General features: G+C 35.9%; 1 protein-coding gene and 1 long non-coding RNA gene across 5 annotated transcripts in view; one reads left to right on the top strand and one right to left on the bottom strand.

Annotated features, from left to right (window-relative positions):
• LOC135981041 (uncharacterized) overlaps window positions 1-15,470 on the top strand; it is a 30,859-nt gene that overhangs the window by 10,963 nt on the left and 4,426 nt on the right. The gene's annotated exons all lie outside the window — the stretch shown is intronic.
• Window positions 2,087-15,470, bottom strand: part of MIB1 (MIB E3 ubiquitin protein ligase 1) — a 127,100-nt gene continuing 113,716 nt past the window's right edge. The window contains exons 20-22 of one of the 4 annotated variants that reach the window (XR_006175525.2): window positions 14,183-14,283; window positions 11,792-11,997; window positions 8,108-8,283 (exon numbers count right to left, since the gene is read on the bottom strand). Coding sequence is in view for 2 of the 4 variants with exons in the window: in XM_008178664.4 (XP_008176886.1) it covers window positions 8,143-8,286; window positions 14,183-14,283 (245 nt within the window). In the remaining 2 variants the exon portion in view is untranslated. Of the gene's footprint in view, window positions 8,287-11,791; window positions 11,998-14,182; window positions 14,284-15,470 lie in introns of all 4 variants that reach the window. The other 3 variants (XR_006175526.2, XM_008178664.4, XM_005309482.5) reach the window with 3 other exon arrangements.

The raw sequence follows: 15,470 nt of genomic DNA, 5'->3' as shown, positions 1-15,470 counted from the left end.
GTGACCTCACATGCTTTTATATCAGTTATATCAACAGTTTAGTACATCTGACTGTCACATACTCTATGACACTCCTGAGGTCACTGTCAAAGTTCTCCATTAGAGTGCAAATTTGAGATACATATTGCTTTTTGTATCTGTTGGCAGCAAAAACCTTCTGGAATGTGTTATCAACAGTGTTGTACCCAATATAAGGGTGAATTGTCATGACAAATCCCAAAGGGACCTCATAGACTCATAGACTCATAGACTTTAAGGTCAGAAGGGACCACTATGATCATCTGGTCTGACCCCCTGCACGCTGCAGGCCATAAAACCATCCCCGCCCCTTCCCTGGACTCTGCTGCTGAAGTCCCCAATCCTGTTATTAGTGACCTCAATCGGCAGAGACCCTCCTGCTAGAGATCCCTGCCCCATGCTGCGGAGGAAGGCGAAAAACCTCCAGAGGCTCAGCCAATCTGCCCTGGAGGAAAATTCCTTCCCGACCCCAAATATGGCGATCAGTAAGACCCCGAGCATATAGGCAAGAGTCTCCATCCTGTCCCCTTTTAGCCATTATGCTATTTACCTACCATTGCTTGGTTTTCCTTGACAACTATGTTTTACCATTAAACCATTCCCTCCATAAACTTATCTAACTTAATCTTAAAGCCAGACAAGTCCCTCGCCCCCACCGTTTCCCTCGGAAGGCCGTTCCAATATTTCACCCCTCTGACTAGTCTCTTTGTGGATGGAGCACCTTCCAGATTGATCTCACAGGATACCAGAATAGCCTTTTGCAAGGTTTCATTGGTCATTTTCACCTCAGCAGCTGAGAAACTCTTGACCATTTTGGCTACAAGGACAACTGATCAGATTGTCACAGTGGTCCGCTAATACAAAGGTGGAAAGGAATGCACAAATCTTTTCCCCGATTTCCATTCTTTTAAGGTTTTGAGTGCACGGGTATGTACTGTCACAACTTTAACTGCCACTAAACTGGTTTTTGGTTGCTAATTACCTAGGGTTTTGTTTTGTTTATTTTCTAATATGGCTTTGGTATACCTCAATGAATAGCTTCCCAGAGTCAGAAAGGGGAACTATGCTTGCCTGTGAATCAGAGGGAGAAACTATGTTGCTGATGCGGATCCTATTTCAACCTTCATGAAGAACACGATGCAATGACCACTGTAAACGCTGTATACATTTTAAACAGGGATAAAATGTTATTGAAAGTCCACCAAGATCAACCCTCCATTTTTGCTAACTTGTCAGCTGGAAGCAACCACCATGAAGGAGTTCGTCTCATTATTTACCTCCCAAAATACCCGGTAGCCTCTCATAAACTTCCAGAAATTTGATATAGCCAGGAGTGTCTGCATTATATAGGCAGGTCTATAACATGGGCATAGGTCTGAGTTGATCAATTGGCAGGAGTATGAATGTGATGACCCTTAAAAGTGCTAAAACTGTGCAAGCTCATTTATGATAATCAAATGGGAGAACATATGCAAATTCTACTACCTCTGTGCAGTAAGTGTGTGAAGATCTACACAAATTTGCACTTACACACAGATTTAAAATATGAAGAACATGATCAAGCCTTTTATTTCTCATGTATATGGCACATGCTAAAGAAACTCAGGATAAGATATACCAAACCAAATAGTTACTTATTTGAATATGTTATTCTAGTGGGTTCCAAGTCAATTTCAGTCACTCAATGTTTTTCATGTTGCTGTAAATGCACTGTTCAATGGTATATTTAAACAATTCTGGTTCTTTAAAACACAAAGTTTGGACAAGGAGCTTTCTTCCTATTATAGAGCCATAGTGCCTAGCCTTCTTTAGGATGTGAAATTCTAAAGCCCAGAAAAGATACCAAACATTTGCTCAGATTACATTCTCAAAGTATTTTACATTTTTAACTCTTTGTTGGGATCTAATGCCATTACGATTTCTGATTTTAAAGAAAGCTGTAATTTAAATGAACAGAAATGAGCTGCCTCTCCCTTTCTAATAACCTCTAACAACCTCTAATAGATGTTAGTTCAGTGCAATAAGTTTAAGTCAAAGCTTATTTAAAAAAAAGTCAGAATGCGACTCATTATATAATAAGTTTTATTAACAATACGGTACATTAGCATTTGTTTTGAAAAGCTTAGGCCTTGCTAAGCAGTTTTAATCAATTCAATTATGTAAAGCTATTTGCAGTACAGAAATCAACTACATTCACACGCAACTTGAATTTAATCCAGTCAACAGTCATGTCAAATCTACAATTTACCAAAAATACAAAGTTGATTTTCTAATAAAAGCAAAAAATGTTGTTGTGGTTCAGTAAAACCCATTTTCTACTACAGAGTAAGTTGCACCCATAACTAAACGTGGGACAAAGAAAATACTTTCTAGAAGCCCAGAGTAAGACTTACACTTTCATAACTATGAAATGCCATGCAGACTTCTTGTTTATAAAAAGATTTGCTAGGTCCGAATCAGTAAATAGAAGCTAATTTTTGCTAGAAGTTGGTCTATAAAATGATTCTCCTTTTATACTAAAAATGTCATTATGTAGAATTTTCTACCCACCTTCTCTCCCAAATGCTATTTGTCTGATTTGGAATACCGTCCTCAGGCTCCTATCACAATTGCTCTATTGGTGTAGTTATCATAAACAAGACTTACCAAAAGCATAACAAAAGTTAAATCTGCTAACTTTCCTTTAACAGAAAGACAAATAAATGGTGTAAATGCAACACATATGCTACATATACATTTATGCTGCACAAACCCAGTTTGTAGATTCATATGTACGTCTATTCTGTAAAGGATCTATGGCTGCTGCCAATTCAATTGTTCTATCAAGGCACTACACAACCATTAAACCTCTAATATTCTCCAAGATGCACTGAAGAACATTTATGAATGTGTTTAAGTTGTTAAAAAGCCCTGAGTCAGAACTTTCATACTTACTACAACTATAGCTATAATAATGGCACACAATAAAACTTTATAGACAACAGTATTTTACTCTGTGAACAAAACACATTCTGTATTGTAAAAGGAAAATAGTATATGAATTCCAGCAACTTAGGGAAGGGAAACAGGAATGTACAGTACTATGGGGAATGATACATTCCTCCTGTACATCATTTATACAGTCAGCAATAATCCTTAATGTCACACCTAGTCAGGCACCAAAACTGATGTATCAAAACTAAATTGTAGTGTTTAAGAAAACTCCCGCTCCTTTCCAAAGGTAAAGAGCAATTACTGTAGAACTGAACACTTGGACAGAAAAAAGGCAGAGTTACTAAAAGTAACATTGTAGTGGTCTGTAAGAACTTCCGTCTGTGATCTATTCAACACAAGTTATGGTCCAGGCTCTACACAATTCACCAGCAACTATTAACAGAGCAAAATGTAACTTTTTACATTTGCAATATTGTTGAAAAGCTCAGAGAGATCGAATAACTCAAAGCAACTTTCTCAAACAATTTAGTGTTTACACTAGCCACAAATTGTAAGTAATACTGCTATAAATAAATAGGCATACCTTAGTAAAACTCCATCTCTAGATAATATCTACACAGTATCAGTGAATATTCTTATCACAACATAAAGGCAAGATCAAATCAGATTCTTTTTAAAAAGCTAGTTTCACAAGTCTGTAGAACTAGATTGAAAACATTTTTAAGACTATGTTAACAAGGCACTCAAAACTTTTCTAGATTCCAATTTGGCTCAAGTTTATAGTTAAACTAGTTTTTGAAGGAATTTTCACATTTACAAAGTAACTTGTGTTTATTACCTTTCCAGTTTAATTTTTTTTTTTGGTACCCATTTTTTCTTAAATGGGAATTTGTCCTAAACTAATCTAGAACTACTTAACTAGTATTTTAACAAAAAAAGGAAAGCACATAGCTGTGACTCAAATCCTGCAAAGTGCCAAATGCCTTGAATGTAGAGCAGGAGATATTGAATATCTTTAAGTAATGGGCCTGAAAAGTCATGGTACATTATTGGGCGGAAAAAATAGCTGGAAAGTTAAGTGATTAAGTTCTGACATCTTTAAACTATCTAGCTTACTGTACAGACCCCTCAAATTTAAAATTAAGGTCTATTCATAGTTCCTTTACAATACTATTGTGTATAGCAGCCATCTCTAATTTAATCTTACTGATTACCAAACAGAAAGGAAAGATGTTCAAGCAAACTTTTGAGCATACTTTGCACCCAAATAATAAACTATAATGTAGCTATCTTCTTGACTGTATGTCAAGAAATAAGTCATTGAAGAAGCTCCTCCAACCAATTCCATTCCCAAACAACTTTTAATATTGGGGAATTGTTCTAAGAATAACAAAAGTGATATCTGCAATTCTCAAAAATGTATATTACATCTAATTGTCTATTTACTGATTCTTTATCAAGTATTTGTTCCCTGTTTCAGTAAAATCTGTACAGTGATTCACTCACAGACATACACTGACCCATGCTCATCTTTCCCTACTTGCTATGATCCCCACCTATCTTCTGAACCTATTATCCCCCCTCCGCCCCGTTTTAAAACAAAGGTATCCAATAGAAATATGCAAGCCTTTCAGACAATATCAGGCTGCAGACATACTGTTGCTAAGTGACGTGAATATACTGTATAAATATGGTCTGATACAGCTGGTTTCTTCAAAGCTACCTAAATCTTTAGCTTTAACATACATTACAATCTGAAGAGATAGTGTACAAGTCTAAAGATCTATTTACATATGCTACAATGTTTTGGCAAACATTTCTTAAAATCAATTACAAATCATTTTGAAAGTACTAGATCTGACTTCATAATGTCAATTGGGATAAAACTCTCACCTGTAAACAAAATGCCAATACTAGCACCTTAAACAATAAGCGCTACAAAGTTAAACTGCTTAATTACTTAATTTAAAAAGTAGTTGTCTAATTAAACTATTTGGCTTGAATTTGTGATAATACCGTTACATTTTTGACATGGAATCATGCATGCAACACTGCTCAACCAAGTTGAATACAAAAAAAGAAATGTATAATGTCTGTATGTGTTGATGGGGACAAACCAGGGACCATGGTGTGGAAAGGTCTTGGAGCAGCGTGCGTGTGCGTGTACACACACACAATCTATGGCTATCTTACAGCAGCTATAGTTTTGTAGCTGAGGAACTGTTGAAAAATATAAAGCAAACAGTGAACTGAACTCCTCTATCACAGGCACACCTGGCCTCTGACTGAACTCCTCTATCACCTGACATCTGTGCTCCTCACAGATGAAGTACGCTCAGCATTGCTACCCTGGATGCCTTGATTTAGTCCTTTAGGAAAATACTTAATGCCCTGTAAAATTTGGTTCAAGTATTGGTTGCATCATCAGATGGTAACATTTGATCAAATTAATTCAGACAACCTGAAAAGATCAGACATGATAAGACATGATAGAGGGTGAAATCCTGGTCCCATTGAAATGAACACCCACTGACTTTAGTAGAGTCAAGATTTAATTCAGACTATTTAAACAGCTGAAAATTGCATGAAAAAATAGGATCTTACCATTGGCTTGTTCCAAAGCTGAATGCTCAAAAATGTGTCTGCCCTGGATTAAAGAAAACCACGTCACAGACCTGATCCGAGAGAATGAAATTCATAGCGAGGGGTCCAATGTCATGCCATATTAGAGAGAACCAGTTCTTTTGGAGAACGATTGACAGGGGGACATGAAGCCAAAGGGTCCTACTGTGCAACACCAACCACAGAAGCCAGGTGACCCTTATGTCAAGCAAGGAAAAATCTGCAGAATGGGCTGGATGCGGAATGGGCTACCAAATAATTTCCCCAAAAACATGGGAAAATCATACCAGAATTATTCTGATTACACAAGAACACAGAATGTAAGAATTCTCCCAATTCTCTCAGACTGGAATTCAAAAACCTCAGCTAACCAGGCTGCAACTCCAAAAGTATATAAAATTCCTAGAGCTAAAGCAATTAAACCAGTTGTGGGACTGCTAAACTGAGGATGAGATTTACTAACAACCAAAGATTTTATATAGAAGCTACTGGGATCTGCCTATTTCAGAATAGGGACTCAAAGCACCAAGCAAAGCCGAAAGCTATGTAAATGACCAAACACAGAGTGAGATATATGGTATATATATATGACTGCTGGAACATCAGAACAAAGAATACTGGATTGGATTGTTCAAAACAGAGTTAAAAAGAGCAAGGAACATTTACCTGTTGGAGCAGAAATTTTGGGGCATAGATTGTTTTGTCAGCTAATGCATTATGTATTGATTTTCTAAGAAACCACTGTAGAGTTTCCTTCTACCATACAGGTGTTCTAACTGCATGATCCATACTTAAAAAGCATTGGTAATTTCTTCTGAGATTTTGGCTGAAGTCTGCAGAATTCCAAAAATCAATACAAGCTTATCACAAACTTCAGAAGACTGTGCATTGTGTAAGCATGTGATTTTCCAAGTGAAGAATGCAGACTATGAATCACTTCATTCTCATCTTGATCCTCCCCAGACCAATTCCCACTTTCATGTCCCTGCTACGTGTAACAGGAGTTAAATGAAGGAGACCAGTGTTATCTGCAAGTAAGGCACCTAACTGAATCCATTGTGTATTTCACAATCCTTGAAAGAAATTGTCCAAATCAGGGCTAAAAGACAGCAAGCACTGATTTCGTATTCTACTCAATCAGTAATTCAGGTAACTGCTCACTCAATTGCTTTTATATGCCATCATTTGGCTGTAAGAGCTTTGAATTTAACTCCTTTCCTGAAATCCCGACTATGGTCCCACCACCAAATCCCGAAGAACATTTGGATTGTGCTCTTACTTATGTTTTAGAGCTGCTGGTAGTAGTCAAAAAGCCAAGAGTATCTATAAGTTCAATACAAATCCTAGCTAACTCCAACAACCAGTTTCAAGTAGCATATCCATGTGTCAGGAAACCCACAGACTTATCATCACTGTCTTGCTTAATATTAGCTATTAAATGGTCTCTGCTGGGCTCTGAAATTAATACCCCATTGAGATGAATGGGCAATATATAGTTTACCTCCTTTCCTGTTGATAATTCTTCTGCAAGACTGGCTTAATAGACCACACTGATTTATGTAAAAAATGCACAGTCCACAACAGAAAAGAGGATTTAAAGAACAGCTGCTTTCTACAAAATTCAAAGGAAAAATATACCACCCAGTTTCCTTAGATCATGAGACCCATAATTTCCCTACTTTCTGGTTATACACTTGTTCCCCAAATATTTTAATCAACTACACTCTTTAGGTGTGAAATTGGTAACTGATCTACACTTTATTTTTCAAATACCTTGTAAAGAATTCTCCTCTCACAATTCTATATATTAGTTGGGTTTTTTTTTGTCGACAGGATTAAGAAGTTCCTTATTTAGTTTAATTTGATCTTGTCAGACTGACGTACAGTTTTGGGGGCATAACATTCCTAAAACAAATTTGTGTTTCTTTCCACTGACATTCTCCTCTAAATCCACACTGAGCATATAGGGCACATTACAGTCAAAGTTATCCATGTGGTTATATTTTGATGTCATCTTATAGGAACTGTATGGTACCGAATACTACTTGGATATATTGTGCTGATTTTAAATTACTGTAACTTTCAAGACAATAGTACTATGAGGCATAACTTTCTGTCATTTGACAATTGAGTATATGCTGAAGAGGTGTCAAACTTGAGCTAAAAAAAATAAATATTTGAAAGCAACTGGCAGTACAAAATCTACATCACTTGATGGCTGATATTAAAGTCCATACGTACATATAAAAACTTTAAAGATATCAAAACAGAAAATCATGATTGTCCCTTTACACTTGGTGCTTTAAGGGGGTGAGGGGAAAAGACTGCTTTATTAATTTAGCCTTATCTTAGCTATCTCTTGATAGTACAACTAAAAGTTGACTGTTCAAATACTGTTTTCTTTTCTGATGTGTTTAGTCTTTAAGCAATTACAATGTAGCACATATGCACTGCAGTATTAGAAATGTTTTCATTAGAACCTTCAAGTGCCTTTCAAACTTACAGAGATTTGATGACTAAAATGTACTGACAATTTGATAAGCTAACAGAAGACACTTGTTTTATTGTTTAATACAAAAGGATTCTTCGTTCTATAGCCTTGCGGCATATAGGGCATTCACTCATTCGGTCTCCACAAAGCTGACATGTTCCATGGCCACAGAGAAAGATCATATTCTTCAGACGATCCAAACAAACAGGGCACATGGTCTGTAAAAGATTTTGACAAGTTAGGTAGTGGACAGCAATGGTGAGAAAAAAGTATCAAGTATGCATTCTATTAATTGTAGAAAATTTAATATATGCAACTGTTGAGTGAACAGAGATCACTGCGATAGAGAAACCAAGCCACAGAACGACAATAACCTGCCTTTTGACATTAAATACAAAATAGTAAATTCATTATTTCATTTAATCCTCAGTATAAATTATTTGTTTTATGAAGGAATAACAACTGAGTTTTTTAAACTCCTTCTCCACAAAATAAGAAAACCAACCCCACAGTAGCTTTCTACACAAATCTGATGGCATCATTTAAGTTCATAGCAGAGTAAATATGCAATTTTCAGCTGCATCCCCCTTTGGTTTCCTTTATACAATTTTAAGGAAACAGGGAAATCTATGAAGCACAGACATTTGTGTATGTAATTCAATGAACAAATTATTTACCACCCATGCCTCAAATTTCTACCTACTCATTTACCTACCACTCTCTCTCTCTCTCTCTCACACACAAACACACTCACACACACACTCCATCTTACCCCCCGCCAAGCACCTCATGGACTCAGAAATAGTATGAATATGGTTTTGCTTTTTTTAAAATAGTTAACAGTCCCAACATACATGCTAAACACCACTGATGTGAAGTGACTTTCAATTTTCCTCTGGGAAGTAATTTGCTCACTGATTTGGAATCCTAAGTAACTCAATATTTTCAGAAGCTTTACCAACAACATTTAAGATACCAGCTTTCTGAAGAAAAGTAACTGGTGTATTCCAATATATGCTTTAATTCTGTACTTTCAATGTTACTTGTAAAGGAATAATCATTACTTGCATAGGACCATATCCTGCACGTGTTCTGCTTTTTAGAAATCCAGATAACATCTATGAAAATTTAATGTTTCAATGGAGGGCTGCTCAACTTATCTGAGCCTTTTACCCCTAACTCAGATCCGCACAGCAACCCTTTAAAACCAGTTTTTACTATTAAACATAAAGTGAGACCAATACCCAAAAGGATCTCTTACAACTGTTCACCGTGAAAGTTTGTCCCTTAAGAGAACCATCCTTGACTGTGCCTGCAGGGTCCTCCACCTACATCATATGCAAAAATTCAACTACAAGGCACATGTTTGTTCCTTCACCATAATCACATTGAAGTTTCATTTATAAATGGTTTATAAAGGGGTAATACATAAATAGATTTTTAATAATCAATTGTTACAGACTGTTAGATCAACAGGTTGCTTATAACCACAACTTATATCTACTGAGGAGTTTCTACTCATTCTTAAACTGACATCTATAGTGTGCTTATAACCACCCGAGACACATACTAATGTCTGTAACATGCTTATAACTGAAAAAATATTGTAAACCCTTTATAAACCATGTATAATTGGACCCTTATTAACAGTGGCCCATAAATACAAATTTATTTCACTATCACCTTGCACTTGTGCACTGTTTTTTCTGATCTACTTTTTAAATCACTGCAGGTTTACCAAAGTAGTGTTACACCAGGGCAAGGTGTACATATCCACAGCAGTGTCCACACAATAAAATGTAAAATTTTAGGCAGGCCTTCTATGGAATCAATTAAATGCAGGGACAAACATTCTTTAGTATAGTCCTGGTTATCATGGCTCATGACCTCCACATGTTTACACAGAGTTTAAAATCAGAATTTGTCCAATTATCTCTTATTTCAATCTCTGTGAAATAAGCATAGCTAAGGAGCTGCCAGAAGGTATCTAAATCTACACTGCAGTAAGAGACCAGTGGCATAGCCATGACTGGCCCGGGTCAGTGGATTCAGACTCGCTGGGCTAAAAATTACAGTGTAGGGCTCAGGCTGGAACCCAGGCTCTGAAACCCTCTGGTAGGTCTCAGAGCCCAGGTTCCAGCCCAAACCCAAACATCTAATTGCAGTTTTTAGCCCTGCAGCCCCAGCCTCATGCGCTCTGAGACCTGAGCTCTGAGATTCATGACAGAGGTTTTTTATTGCAGTGTAGACACACCCACTGCCAGATAAGACCTTGAACTTTTTGAATGAATTTGCAAATATAAAAAAATTATACATTCTCAACAAGCATATTTCATATTCAAATGTTGTCAGGGCGAGTATGGCATCACCATATCTATTCATGATTTTCAATAACTCAAAATTTATGTAATTATCTTCCACTAAAGCACTGCAAGGAACTGATTGTAAATCAGTCCATCACGCCCTTCCTCACTGAAGCCAAATCCTCACCTGGTACAATTAAGTATCATCCTTATAATTCATAGTATCATAAAGTCCAAAGTATGGGGAAATTCTTCATTAATTACTTATTAACATTAAATAGCTTTCCTGGGGTGCGTGTACATAATTTAATAGTCCTAAAGTATACCTTTTAGAAGGGATACAAGGTGTAAACCCTAATCTCATCCTGCAAGAACAGAATTCAAGTCCTCCCCACTGTATGTTCTTTACCCCTATAGTTTGCTTTGGGGTCTGACTATATATCTTACAATTAGAATAAAAAATCTGTTTCTCTCCAATATATTACAGAGTAATTTGGAAATGTATATGCACATCGTAGGACACTGTAAAAGTGTATTCTGCCTAAGCAATGCGAGCAAAAATTTTGTTTTATTTTGTTTACTCATTTCATTGCAGCACACAATTTAGAAGAAATTCCCTGGTGGTATCTCAAACTCAGACAATAGGTCTTTCTTCAATTGTATGGAGGCACGAGCAGATCGTCCAGATTCTTCCTGCTTATCATAAAAACGGTGAATATTTATTTGTAGAGACCAGTTTCATTTTTCAATGTCATACATGTTTTAGTTTATTTACCTTCACATGGCAGCAGCTTTAAGTAACTTTGCACAGAACGATCAACCTACCTGCCTGCTCTCCAACTGTACTCTAGTTACATGACTATCAGTGCCTTACACCCTGCTTTTTGTAAGAAGAACAGCAAACAAATGGTAGATAGTTTGACTATACTTTTAATTTGGCCTCCTGCTTTAGTGCCAAAATTTGATGTCTATTACCTCAACCCTATATGAATAAATTAGCTGGAGATCTTTTGAAGGGAAACAAATGAAAATTCTGTGCCTGGAGAAAGTATTTGATTTCTTTTTATATATTATGTATTCTTGCTTCTGAAACACCACCATAAAGGCACCCAGTCAGTTCTAATCAGTTGTAATCCACAGAGTTAAGATAGTATGGAAAGGTCTTGGCAATAACATGAGATTATCACTGGGGTATGATATTGCAAATAAGTCAATTTAAGCAGCATATTTTAGTTTTTGTCTGATATGGGTGCCATATTAGAACCTATAACAATTTTTTATTACTGATAACAGTGTTTCCAGGCACAAGATACAGGTGCACAGTGACATTACAATAACTTTAATTTTAAATAAAAAGAAATGACATACGTATGGTGAAGGAACATATATAAAGTATTTATTACAGACAGATGAGGGTGATTACGTATGAAATGTGGTGGAGGGAACTGCAATCACAGTCAAAGATGGTTCACATTCAGGGAATCCCTGAAGAATGATGTAGTCATCGTGTGGGGATTTTGCTGACATCAGGCCTCGCTTCTGCTTGGCACCAGAAATGGTTTTAAAAGGTTGCTGCACTAATGTATTAGATTATCACTGAAGACATGAGTTGAAACGTAGGTATACCTGCTGAAAAGAACAAATAAGAAATTTTAAGAACACACAAATACTGAATTTCATATTAGAAGTGCAGCTTTAAAGCAGAAAAAAGAAAAATGTTTAAAATGGAACTCTGGATATAACTTCAGGCACATATTTAAGGTACAACTGAAGAATCTTTGTTTTTTTTAATAAAAAATAGCAATTAACTAGAATCTGCAACTCATTAACCCCTCTCACAACAGTAAACAGAAAAGTCACCTAGAAGACAAATTAAAAGGTTCCAAATGAGACAGGTCAGCCAGTTCCCTGAGAAACAAAATAGAATTTCAGACAAGCTAGATTTCAAGCAGAATCATTTCAACAAAATAACTACTTGACATGGCAGTCAATTAAGAGATGGTCAAAAACAAGCAGCCATATACATCCTGTTGAGGGGCAAAGAGAATAGTCAAGTGACTATATTTGAAAATCAGCCTAAAAATAGAGTACTGGATAGTAACTGCACTGCAAAAATCCAGGCAATAGAGAATAGTAAAAAATAATTTTTGTTAAACACTTAACTTTTTGACCAGAAAGGTAGAAAATGAAACCCAACAAAATAGCCTCAAATGTTATAGGTAAGAAAGAACTATAGTTTGTTTTCGTCTACCTGTCCTTATACAGGCACAGATTAGGTTGGAAACTGCTTTGAGTTGAACATAAAGATTTTCAATAATGGGGTCTCAGCCAGTTGCCAAGGTGAGGGTAACAATTATTGATAGATGTTAACCTCAGAGGCAAACCTGACAGTACATCAGGTCTCAAATTTTCAAAGGCATTTACAGATGTGGCCCAGAACTAGGTGATTCAAAACCTTCTCTCTGAACTTTCAGGTAGGTCTGTGACAGACAGACAGGGCTGTCTGGATTAGCTCAGATATCAGCCATCTTTGAAGCACTATACACTACTCTAAATCCACAAGAGATAAAAAGACAATTTAAATGTGAATTAAGTTCTCATCAGTCTCTTTTATTAATCAAAACATTTCAACTGTGACAAATGTAGGACAGTACACCTTTAAAGGTAAATCTCCACTGCAGCTGAGCATGCTTCCCAGCGAAGGTATACAGATATGTGCTAGCTCTGTTTGAGCTGGCATGCCAAAAATTGCAGTATAGCTGAAGGTAGCATGGGCAATGGTTCAGGACAGATAATGTTGCATGATCCCAGCAGACAAGAACAAAAACAATTTTTGGGAGGGACTTTAAAGGGAGAGAAAGGGGACAAATTTAATAATTCACCACACAAAACGTTTGCCCTCCATGTTAATAAGTATTTAATCTATTCTGTACAAATTATTAGCTCCTAGATTTAAGGCTTTTGCATATTATAGAAGACGTAAAGAAAATAGTTGCTTGTCTGAATCATTTCACATTAAATAATTTAAAAAACAAGATCAGGGTTGTCTGTAGGTCACTATTTTAGCTTGATCAAGCACTTGCAAAGACATCCATATTCAATTTATCTTTTGAAAGTCTAAACCTATCCAAGATTTTTATAAATTTTCCTTCTTTTCCAAGCACAGAATTTAAAAAGCCTTATATTTCAGATATTTTAAAATCTATATAATCACAAATTTACTTATTACTGCATCTAAAAATTACGTATGTAATATTTTACACCAATCAATATTTCATATTGTAGCCATATATAAATATAATTCTCATTTGAGTGTGCTAATGCATTGGGACTGTACATCCCGCCCTAACTGCCAACTTGGGTTCAAAAGTGGTTTGTTACTGATTAGGCAGGCTCAACTCCTGCATCAGCTCAGTGCATACAGTTTTGTGAAGAAAAATGCCCGTATTTAATGAAGTTCTGTAAAAAAAATCTTCACTGTACATTTTTATGAGGTCAAAAGATAGAGTTAATATTCATTGCCTCCCTTCATTCCTATATTTATTGTTTGGGTCACATAAGCCCATTCAGTTACACTAAAATAGGTAGGCCAAGAATAGAAATATCAAATGTGGCTACTCATTAAGAACACTGTGTGTATAAAAAAGTCAGATAAGTCACAAAAAACCTTTTTAGCCACACTAGAGCTCATCTTTACTTCACAGAACAAAAATGGCTTTGATTAACTAATCAAAAATTAAGAACTGAAGAGTTTAAACATATTTCCCTTATTTTGTTTTGGTATTCAATATAAAGGAACATGTGGCACTTTTACCTGTTCCTTTATGTCTTGTAACTGCTGCTGCAGCTTCTGTACATCTGCATTGACATTGGTGTTGTCCTTGTCTTTCTGTAAAACTGGAATGTTTCCACTTGCTATAATGCAGAGGAGAGTAATATTAAAAGCCTAGAACATGTTATGCAGCACTTACAAAGAACAATTATACTTTTGTCCGCTAATCACAAAAATACTATTTCCATTTATCTGAATTATTGAAGCATTACTTCTAGCAAATATATTTTGATAATCAAATTATATTTATTATGACTCACTAGAATTCCATTCCTGAACTAAAAGAATTTACTGGGAAGCTATAACTACATCAGTTTTTGACAAATATTTCCCTCACTGTGACTGTTAAAATGCTAGCAGCTACCTGGAGCCCTGTCTACATGAATGCCTTCATGGTTGCTACCCACCAGTGATGCTCCACTGGTGAAAATTCTTTGGCAAAAAAACAGTGTAAACACTTCAAGTTATCCATATTGCTGCATTGTTTGGTAATTAAAGACTGGGATTGAATCAATACTGCTAAAAATATCATGCAAATATTTATCCAAATTGTTGAACAAACTTGGTTTGGCTGTGTTTCCACTTATTTCATGTTCACTTTGTGAATGTTCAGGAACAAGTTTACTGACAGAAACAGCAAGTTTAAAGTGGAAAGTTTCAAAAGGCAAATTTTGAATTTTTAAACTTGAATGTTCCTATTGGAAATGCGATTCTGAGTTATGTTCATCCCATCAGAGATCAAATATATCATGTAGCTATTCCAATTTAAATTAACCAACAGCTCAAATTTCAAGTACTGAATGCATACAATGAACCACACACAGACACACACTACAAAAAATTATTCACGTAACTTGAAATAACTCTCAGAATAATTTAATAAATTCAAGAAAATTATAAACTGTTTAAGAACTAGTCAAACAGAAAAAGGCAGAACTCACTGAATAATTCTGATATCACAAATTATTTGGCCAGCTTTATCCTAGACAAAATGTTCTATTTCCCACTTCTTCTGGGGCTCCTCTGATTAGTCAAAGAGGCCAAGAAGTCAAGCTAACATTTGTAATTCGTATGGGGCCATGTGCATATGTTTATTTATGTATTTCAATTATATTAACTGGCAATTCTTAGACTTTGTTCCACGTGTCACATAGATATATGGCCACGAAGTTCTGGAAATTAACGAGAAGGGTTCAAATCATCACTGACATATATACACAGTTATGATGTTTCAGCTTCTGGTATCATGCTTCTTGGATATTGAAACAGC

Source organism: Chrysemys picta, chromosome 2 (genome assembly GCF_011386835.1).
Source record: "Chrysemys picta bellii isolate R12L10 chromosome 2, ASM1138683v2, whole genome shotgun sequence".
NCBI lineage: Eukaryota > Metazoa > Chordata > Testudines > Emydidae > Chrysemys > Chrysemys picta.
The sequence above is the reverse complement of the archived record's forward strand: the minus strand, read 5'-3'. Positions and strand labels throughout refer to the sequence as shown.